The sequence below is a fragment of the Musca autumnalis genome, unplaced genomic scaffold, assembly GCF_047663935.1.
Source record: "Musca autumnalis isolate F117 unplaced genomic scaffold, ASM4766393v1 scaffold_3, whole genome shotgun sequence".
In the NCBI taxonomy this organism is placed as follows: domain Eukaryota; kingdom Metazoa; phylum Arthropoda; class Insecta; order Diptera; family Muscidae; genus Musca; species Musca autumnalis.
The window spans coordinates 246,614,278-246,625,314 of NW_027411866.1; the positions used below are offsets into that span (position 1 = coordinate 246,614,278).

Genomic DNA, 11,037 nt, shown 5'->3' on the forward strand with positions numbered 1-11,037 from the left:
AGGTCGTAATGTATTCGGATAATTATACAATCTTGGCGTCGGGTCCTATCATCGATGACATATGTGATGGATTAAATTTCTACATAGCTGACGAAGTGCAGTTCTTCCATCTGAGGTATATGCAAACATATTGCAAATAAAAGTTATCAAACTTGCCTGATGAACGGTATAATCACCAGCGAAACGATCGTAGCGTACTGATTGGATGTGTGGGTCTTCGCTAGATATGATTTTCTATGATTTCAATACTTCCCCTGGGTCATGATAGTTCAATTGATTAAATCAAAGTAGATACAACAGAGCGGTAGGAAAAAGGGGGGTTACTTAAATTTCTGTGTCAATGATGACCCGTCCCATATGAAATTTTAAGGCGATTGGTTAACGTTAACTCATGGTGCCAAAGATCAATTTTCACGAAAATTCTCTAAAATCCGCATTTATGGTCCAATCGATCTCCATAAAATGTCATATATGTATAAGGTTTTTGGATCAAATGAAAAAAAAACATTGTCGTTTTTTGTACACATATGCATACCTTGAGCTATCCAGTGGATATTGTACAATCCATTCTATATATCCAAATTCAACCTCTTTATTCACCCCATGTTATAATATAAGTATGTTGCGTGTGTGTGTAAACTTCAAATTGCGACTATAAAACAGATAAACACTGAAGCCTTCAAACTGTAACTTTTAGCAATAAAACTTAACGATGAAACTTATTCAAAACCTACGCTATAAACGACCTACCTTCGTTTATTTATGACACAAGAAAACGCAAGCAAAAATAACACCATCTACCTCCACCCAATTCAATCAATATTTATGGTTAGCCATTCTAGCCAATCTATTTATTGATGGCCTTAAGGCTTTAAATTAACTTTCTTCTGATAAGACGGCGAACAAGAAAAAAACAAGAAAACTAATTTCCCTCTCTTTTTTTTATATTTATTTATAGACTTTTTCATTTCCCAACCATTGCCGACGTAGAGTATGCTGTCGGTTTAGCCCGGATAGCCGCAACGTGAAACATAACCAGCAAAAAAAGAGAAGCAAAACAATTGTGTATTTATTGGCTAAAACTTTTTTGTAATGACGCATAATGGCTGGTAGCCTTCAAGGGCCGCCCTTCAAAACTCCTTCACAGTGCATACGTAATTTGCAGGAAGTTGTGACAACAACACCAACAGCTGACTTATTGGACTTATTGCAGTGTAGAGTGGAACAACAAAAACACAATTCTCATCACCAACACCACTATCAACAATTTCATCACCAATATCGTAAAAATTTCCCACACCAACAACAAAAACAACTTAAAGGGAAATCACTGAAAAATTTCCAAACTTTTACAAAGCTGTCGTCTAATGGCTGCATTCCACGCCTTGGTGGTTACAGCAACTATGTAGTAACAGCCAGTGTGGCTCCCAAGACACAGGCACCAAAACATGTCCTTGAATCTATCGTTCAAATCACCTCCTCTAGGTTCAAATCATTGGCAAGTGATGACACATTTCTTCCAGTGGTGAATCACAACAACAGCCAATTGTCTTCAACAACATTTTGCGTACAACCCAAATTGTCTCAATAAAGCAAAAACAAAGCAACACAACAATCTATCAACGCCACCCCCACCCCTCTTTCTAATATCACTGTGACCATCCACCGCCGCCCAATTTCCCACTTTTATTACAACACTAAATACACCGCCTAAAAACATTATCAATACTACAACTACAACAACTACGTCAAACTAATGTTCCAATGCTCCTCGTGGAGTTCTACGGTACGGGTATCAGCAGAAACAACAACTACAACTACATAAAAGAATGCCAGTCTAAAAATGGCCACCGCAACCAACATCATCATAAATGTAGTGTGAACAAGTACAACGATCAAAGCTGTTTTATTGCAGATTTATTTACAACAACAAGAACAACAACCACAAAGCGTAATTATACAACAACCAGAAGTAGAAGAAACAACTCAAAAAGATATTTACTTTACATGTGAAGATCATCATCAATAACCTCTTAGAATATTTGATTATTACCAAAATTGAGGGTCAACAAATACAACAACAACAAAAACGGATTTAACAAAAGCAGCAAGCAGGACGGGGGAAAATGAAACATTGTAAGTATTACATCTTCATTAGACTTTTCTAGCTGGAAAATCTAAAAATTTTAGAGAATTTGCATTCCATTACATATAATGGCGATAATCGTACTCCGATAAATCGAAAATCTCAATAATGGGTACTTAGTAGTTGGGGTTAGGTAAGGATGAGAACTGTCGTTGCTTGTTGGCAACCACTTCACTCGGAGAACAGCCGTCCGTTGTGCTCATCCTGAAAAGAGACAAAAATGGTAGCACCCCATGTGGATTGACAGGGAAGAGAATAGTAGATAGTCTACAAGGACGAGCCCTGTAGCCGCATAAGGCTCTTGTCGCAACAAAGCCGCGGAGTGTATGATGGAAGAGTTGTAAGAGAGGGGTAAAATTTCGTGGACACAAAAAAGCCTGTGTCTTTTGGTTTTTAGTCTAGGACACCGGCAGAGAAGGTGCTCGATTGCTTTAATCTCTTCCACATCCTCACCTAGCCTACTCAATATTGTGGTCCTCCCACTTACTTGTCATAGTTCTACGTCCTGAGACTGCCGGCTTAAGGTCCTGAGATTTTCTATAGACAGCATACCTCTTCAAGTTTTCTTTAGACAATGGAAGACCTATTGAGGTCTTATGTAGGCAATATATAATTTTCTTGAGGTCTTCTATATGCAACAGAAGACTATTTGAAGTTTCCTGGTGGCAAGGCAAGACCATTTGACGTATTCTATATGCAAAAAAAGACCTCTTCAGGTCTTCTTTAGGCAACAGAAGACCTCATGAGGTCTTCTATGGCCAACATAAGACCTCTTTAGGTCTTCTATAGGCAACAGAAGACTTTTTCAGGTCTTGTTTAAGCATCAGAATACCTCTTTTGGTCTTCTATAGGCAACAGAAGACTTCTTCATGTCTTGTTTAGGCAAAAGGAAACCTTTTGAGATTTTCTCTATCCAACAGACGATTTTCTTGATGACTTCTATAGGAAACAGAAGACGTCTTGAAGTCATCTTTAGGCTGCAGAAGTTCTCTTGAGGTCTCCTATATACAACAGAAGATTTCTTCAGGTCTTAATTAGTCTTAACACAGGTTTTCTCTAGGCAGCAAAATACCTATAGAGGTCTTCTATAGGCAACAGAATACCTCTTGAGGTCTTCTATAGGCAACAGACTATCTCGTCAAGTCATATATAGGCCACAGCAGACCTAAGACCTTGGTGCGTTTTATAGCCAAAAGATGACCTCTTCAGGTCATATTTAGACATATGAATACCTTTTAATGTATATGCAACAGAAAACCTCTTCAGGACTTCTTTAGGCAACAGAATGCTTCTTGGGGTGTCTTTAGGCAACATAAGACATTTTCAGATCTTTTTTTAAGCAAAGGGGGGCATCATGAGGTCTACTATAGGCAACAGAGGGACTTATTTAGGAAAGAGAGGTTTTCTATGTATATGCAAATGAAGGCCTACTGAGTTTTTCCATGGGCATCAATTATTTTTTAGGCAACAGAATACATCTAGAGGTCTTTTATAGACAACAGAAGCCTTCTTCAGGTCTTCAAGAGGTCATCTGTAGGCAATAGAGCAATTATATATGCAACAGAATACTTCCTGAGGTTTTCTATAGGCAGCAGAAGACCTCTTCGAAATGCAACAGAGGATCTCTTTAGGTCTTATTAGGCAACAGAAGGCTCCTTAAGGGTTCCATAGTCAACAGAAGATCCTTTTAGGTCTTCTGTAGGCAACAGAAGACCTTTTCATGTCTTATTTACGAAACAGAAGACCTCTTCAGTGGTTACCGTCCTCTTGAGGTCTTCCACAGGCAGCAGAAAACCTCTTGAGGTTGTCAACAGAAGATCTCTTGAGGTCCAATTTTGGCAACAGAATATCTCTTAAGGTCGTCTATTGACAACAGAATACCTGTTCAGGTCGTCTATAGGCAACAGAATACCCCTTGAGGTCCTCTGTAGGCAACAGCAGGGACGTAGCCAGGATTTCATTTCGGGGGGGGGGGGGCCCACCTAACCAAAATTTTGAAAGTTCATGTTAGCGAAAATTTCTTATTAAGCAAAGATGTAAACCTTATTTTAGACTTATTGTACTGATGAAATAATTTTCAATACTATTTTTTAGGTCATATGGCGCAAGCCTTCTTGGCCAATTTTATCTTGTTTTTAGAACTTTTTTGACAATATGTCACAGTTAATATAGGGTCAAAACAATGAATATATTAATAATGCCATATATTTTTGGGCGTATCATTTAGCAAATAATTCACAACTACAGTGAATGTTTTGAAATTCAGTGATATCACTTCGGTAAGGCCAGGAAAAGAAAGCGAATACAATGGAAAACCTTGGATATATCATAACATTTAATTTTCAAATATCTTAACATTATAATTTTCAAAAATATGCAAAAATCCGATGTCTACATATCGAAAGAATTTCTGAAGGCCGAGAACTAATGCTGAGTAATAGTTAGTCTATCCATCAAGAAATTCTAGCACCTAATCGCGATTTTTTAAATGACAAAATCTGTCGCCAAATCGGGCATCTGTCAATAGACTAATTTTGGCGTCCAATCGTCGGACTTCACTTATGGAAATTCTGGATCTTCTCATAAATTTATCAGGAACAAGTGAATCTCTGGAATCCAGTCTTAACTTCGTTTAAAATGAAATTATGTCGCCCAATCCAAGTTCTATAAATGTATACATTCTTTTAGCAAAAAAACCATAAACACAATTTTTCCCAATCTACATTTTTTATACTCTCAGCCTTTAGCCAAAATGTGCCTCATCGAAATAATGGCTTTAGGGCCAAAGTGTGTTTGGAAGAAATCTTTTTCAGAAAACTTGGAGTCGACATAGCTATGTCCGTTCGTCTGGGTAGCCGCCTGGGGAGCCCGATAATTCTCAAACATATCAACCGATTCGGTCCAAAATTTGGCCTTCGTGATATTTTGATCTATCTACTCTTTCGGCAAACTTCCGCAGAGTATTTCAAAAATTTTCAGCGAAGTGCAGTTTAAGACCTCTCTGGATAGGCTGTGTAAGCTTAAGACCTCAATGGTCATGGTTTCACTTCCTGTATGCTAATAATTAGTTATAAGTAAAAATATGAAATAAATAAATTAATATATAAAAAACTCTCTGGAAACGCTTTGCTTTTTGCAACAAGTGTTCTCGGGGCTCCTATTACTACCGTACAAGTTTTTCAGATGCAAGTCTATATTTCCAGAGAAAATGGCCCGAAAGCTGTAAAGAACACCTAAGGCAATAATGTGTAGTGGCTAGTGCACACGACAACTTTCGAACCGGATACTGAATTGGTCCATACTTGGTTTATCGCAATATTTCAGCGAGCCTTATATATACAAAATTCGAAGATGGTGGTTTTCGGTCTACTTCTTCTGGTATTTTCCCCCCAAATTTCAAGAATTTTAGCTAAAGTGGTATGCGCGAGTTTTCTTGAACAGATTAGGTCCAAACTTTGGATTTAGTAATATTTTTTCCAAATTTAGTTTTTGCTCGAAAATGGGCCATACTGGGGTACCTCCCTCACAAACCTTCAAAATAGTTGTTTAAGTGCAGTTTAGAGCGGTATTAAGTTTTTCGTGGGCAAGTCCATATTTCCTGACATAAGAGTCAAAAGGTGAAAATTATACTGTGGCGAACTGAAATGACTGGTGGGCGCAATATCTTTTAAAAGGAATGACTCCCAAAATAAGATATACTCCAAAAATGAACTATGTCGGTCCGGTCCATTTCTCCATACCTCCTCCGCAACACTTGTGATCAATGATACAAATCCATATTTTGTTTGCAAGCTCGTACGTCCGAAAATGGCTACAAATTTCTGAAAATCTCATAATGCATAGTTTTTGGGTTTAAGGATTTTGGCTGTGTAGCCGCTATTCGATCTGTCTATATATGAAAGTTTCAATTCACACAGGCTCAGGGTATATTTCTGTCCGCAAAGTCGAGTAGTACTTGTTGAGATTTTGACGAAGAAGAACCTGTTTCCGATCAGTTTTTATATTTCGTTTGTCGTTAGAAGGTCCTTTACCGAAACAGGAAAAATTAACATTCCTTGAAATGTGCATCCATTGAAAGTAATTCCCAAAATACAATTGCTGTGGGTTTCTATGACGTTTTCTTCTGGTTTTATTCAAAGAGTAATCGACAGAAAATTCTCTGAAGAAGAAACTAATTGTAATTTTGAAATATTGGAAATAATATGTAATACATCAATATAATAAAGTAGAATAATCTTTGTACGTTTGTTTGTTTGGAGTTTATGGACTCAAAAACCGCTGAACCTATCTTCCTGAAATTTTCAGAGTATATCACTAGACGGCCTGAAGGTAACATAGGCTATAAAAATTTCTGAAATTCCGCGTTGATCCGGAGATATAGCATCAGAATCGGAGGTACCTCCAAAAAATTTAGATTTTTTATGCAAGTATCTATAGAATGGTAACAGATAATGTCTCCAAATTTTGGATGTGTGCAGGAATTTGGTCTAGAAATAAATCGGTCTAAAATGGTCTAGAATTGAAATCGGTTCAGATATAGCGCCTATATATATTTTCGGCCGTTTTCATGTATTTTATGCATTAAACACGCTATGTATGTCCAATTTCAATGAAATTTGGAATGTGTGACGGAATTGGGTCTATAAATAAATTTTTCAAATTATATATATTTTCGTCCGATTTCAGGTATTTGATGCACCAAACACGCTTTATATACCCGATTTTAATGAAAGTTGCAATGAGTGACGAAAATTGACCTACAAATAAATTTGTCAAAATATATTTTACCTTATTCGGGAAAGCGAAGCGCACCGGGTTCAGCTAGTAAAATATAAACATTGACCTCAAGCTCAATAATCTTGATTTTATTAACATTCGAAAGGTCGAACGAAACATAAAAATTCGACAGAAAAATCCTTTTGTCCAAAAGACATTTACGACACTGCGTTGGAACAAAAATTATATCATAAAAAATGGTTGATATGCATAGTTTTTTTATTGCAAATTTCAAACATAATAAAGAATTTGTAATTATTATAAATTTCAAAATAGTTTATTATAAAAACGTGTTAGAGAAAATATACAAACACTTAAAACCACAAAGAATAAGCAACGGTCTTACATTTTATTGTTGAATTGCTCTTATAAAAAATTTCAATAACAAAATATCGAAAAAATGTTTTTTTCTGGATGTTGTTTATAAGCCAAAGTATTGGACCTAATATGTTACAAACGTTCAATTAATACAAATAAACGTATTGTTCTGAACTCAGTAACACAGTCAGCCTAAAATTCCGATTAAACGCTTAAACCATAGACTAAATACTCTTATAGACAGAGAAGTCTTAATGTGTGCTGTTTTTGTAGATGGCGCCCTTCCATTCAATATGCTCTCGATATCCTGAAGTTGTCACTCAAATATGTCGTGTAGTAGCCCCATAGACAAAATAATCTATAGATAGAGAATTTTAATGTGTTTATTTTTTATAGATGTTGCCCTTCCACTCAATATGCTCTCGATATGCTGCGGTTTTCACTCAAATATATCGTGTAGTAGCTCAATGTTAAAAAAAATTACCACTAACGCCATCTAACTATTACAGAACATACTAAGTAACATGCTGAGAACAATTCTTCGTCTACACCTTCATTAGTCTATGATATTTCTTGAACAATTTAAAACAGTTTAAAATTTTACTCAAAAATTAAAAAAATGTGTAACATAAGCTAATATCCTATGGGAACTAAAATCATTTCGTCATTACTACGTCGGTGGGCAACAGAAGACCTCTTCTGGTCTTCTATAGGCAACAAAATATCCCTATAGGTGTTCTATGGGCAACAAAATACACCTTGAGATCTTTTATAGCCATCAAAATTATTTAGGTCATAGAAGACCTCATGATATATTGTAGGTCTAATATAGGCAATAGAGGTCTTCTACAGGCACACAGTACCCCTTGAGGTTGGCTATAAGCAACAGAAGACTTCTAAAGGTCTTCTATAGTAACGGAAGGCCTTGTAAGGTATTCTTTAGGCAACAGAAGACTTCTCGAGGTCTTCTGTAGGCAATAGAGCAATGCAACAATGCAACAGAATACTTCTTAAGGCTTTCTATAGGCACCAGAAGACCTCTTTAGGTCTTATTTAGGAAACAGAAGACCTCATCAAGTCTTATTTAGGCAACAGCATACTTCCTCTTCAGATAGGTCTCGTTAGGTCTTCTATAGGCAACAAAGGACCTTTTGAGGAAACATAGGTCCTTCATAGGCAACAGAATACTTTTTCTTCAGATATTATTTGGGCAACGGAGGTGTCCTGTAGGAAACAGAAGACCCTTTGAGGTCTTCTTCAGGCAACAGAAGGCCTCTTCAGGTCTTATTTAAGCAACATAGGTCTTCTATAGGTAACATAATGCTTCTTGAGGTCTTCCTTAGGCAGTAGTAGACCTCTTGATACCTTCCATAGGCAACAAAAGACCTCTTCAGGTCTTATTTAGGCAATAGGATACCTTTTAAAGTTTTGTATAGGAAACATAAGATCTCTTGAGGACTTCTGAGGCCAAAGAAAACCACTTGTGGTCTACTATATGCAACAGAAGACCCCTTGAAGTATTCTTTAGGCAATGGAAAGCTCTCTTATAGGCAACATAGGTCTTCTATAAGCAAAATAACACTTATTGGAGTCTTCCACGTGCAACAGAAGACCTCTTAGGGGTCTTCTAAAGGCTGAGGAAAAAGCAAAGCGGTGATTTGACACAGTCCTCCACCCAAAGGTCCGAGGACTTGCAGCCTCGTCTACCCAGTTCATCATTTGTTAGATTCCTAAACATTGCAATATCCTGATAGCCAACAGAGCTTAACGGCTGTACCAAAAGTTTTTAAGATATACCTAAAACTTTAAACAGTTTTAAATGTTATAGTAAGAGAGTCATCGTGACTGCAGTTCAATCTGTGACCAGAACATTGCCGGCGTTGACAAATTCCTTCAGCATAATGTTAGTATACATTTCCTGAGTATTTCAGCCATGAAAAACCTCCCTACAATTATTGTCGTAAGACACTCGGACTCGGTAGCCTTTCAGCAATGCAAAGACTTCTGCCTGAAAAACACGTCAAGTGTATAGTTAATACGAGCGCCTGATGTTCAGTTCTGCACACCACACACCGGCTCTCGTGCCTTCTTCCACCTTTTACCCATCAGTGAATATAGAAAGACTATCAGGAAGTGGTCTGGATTTGTTCACTCACTCTTATCAGGGATTACTTCCTCAGCTGTGTGAAAGTTCAGAGTCAGCAAAATGTAGCCACCTCCTGTAAACAACGCCACATATTAAGCTCCCTGAGCCTCAAGGCACCTCGGTATGCTTGATACTGAACTAGAGTATCCATTGGCTGGTTGAGGGTGATTGTATAGAATTATATGCAAACTAAGTGGTGCTTTTTACGGCTCAAGCAAAGAGAACTGACGCAGCTCGTCACACAGAATTTAACCTGGACAGGTTCGAAGATAGGACAGACATGCGGTCTGAGACCCCTGCTTTCACCTATGGAGTTTTTATTGGAATAAAGTGTAACTAAGCCCCACTTGATGCGCTCCTCAGTGTTACTCTTTTAACATAACTAATGGTCAAATACCATTCAAAGTAATTTAGCCGCGTACAGAAGTTGAATTGTACATTCTTGCAGTTTACTTCGAATTTTATCTCCGCTACTCGAACACTTCGATAATTCGAAAACAATAACAGGCCCTTGGATTACGAACTATCGGGATTCTATCGTATTCATTCTAGGCATTTTTTATTTATTTATTTTTTTTTTTTTTTTTTGGTTTCCTCATTTTTGTTTAGCAAATATTTTACCTCGACTTACGAACGCATTTATTTGTAACCTCGACTCTATTCCTTTCATTTCAGCAAATATTTTTATACACAAAGACATGATGGAATTTGGTTAATGGAAATGATTTGTGTTGGCCTTTAAAAAGGAAAATAAAGCAGCAAAGCTTGCAGAAGAGAAAACTTTTGAAGTAGAAATATTTTTATTAAATAAACTCAACTATTTCTTCAAAAAAAAAACCAAAAAAACAACAACATTACTTTAATCCCCCCGTAAACAAAAACCAAAAAACTAACGGAAGCGACTTTTCCAAAACCAACAAAAAAGAAAAGCGAAAAACAAAACTCTAACAAAGCATTTCAAAACTATATGATTTGATATATTCCCACCCTCTAAAAACATCAACAACAGCGACAACAAATACGGACAACCTAGGGAAAATTTCTAAAACTCCTAAGAGGTCTTAAATAATTTAAGCCACAAACCTACGTACCAAAACCCACTTCATTGCCTTAAGACCGACCTAAGCAACAAATCAACAAAACGAGTGTCACATTGGGTCACTCAGGGCGGCGAAGGCAACGGCGCTCACCAATCCACGTGCTGGGGCCATGGAGCCGCCTGGCGGTGTACCGCCAGATAGAGATCGTCAATTGGTACTAAAACAGATGGTGACATTTCATGACCGACCCGATGCCAGTCTATGCGGCAAAGGTGGTACTCCCATACCAACAACAGCAGTAACACCAAATCCGGCATTTGCAACAACGGCAACTGCCTATTCGGCCACGACGCAAGCTGCCACAGCTTTTAGTGGTTCCTCTATTGGTCATGCTCTAGTGAAACATCATGGTGGTCCCACACATCAGATCTCACAGAGTAATTCATCTGGCTCATCATCATCACAACATGGAGGCAGTAGTAGCAGCAGCAGTTCTACCACTTTACAGTCCACAACATCGACTGGAAGTGGTAGTACGCAGCAGCAAACGTTAGAGAAACTTTCCAGGCCCATGGCATTCGATAAGGTAAGTGGTACAGAATAAGATGTAG

At 37.6% G+C, this 11,037-nt stretch overlaps 1 protein-coding gene across 3 annotated transcripts in view; it reads left to right on the forward strand.

Moving 5' to 3' along the window:
• The window catches only part of LOC141399246 (uncharacterized), a 318,788-nt gene that overhangs the window by 266,196 nt on the left and 41,555 nt on the right, over positions 1-11,037 (forward strand). For all 3 annotated transcript variants that reach the window (XM_073977633.1, XM_073977634.1, XM_073977635.1), the window contains exons 5-6: positions 959-2,136; positions 10,062-11,012. In XM_073977633.1, the coding sequence (XP_073833734.1) occupies positions 10,596-11,012 (417 nt within the window). In that variant the 5' untranslated portion in view covers positions 959-2,136; positions 10,062-10,595. The remainder of the gene's footprint in view (positions 1-958; positions 2,137-10,061; positions 11,013-11,037) is intronic.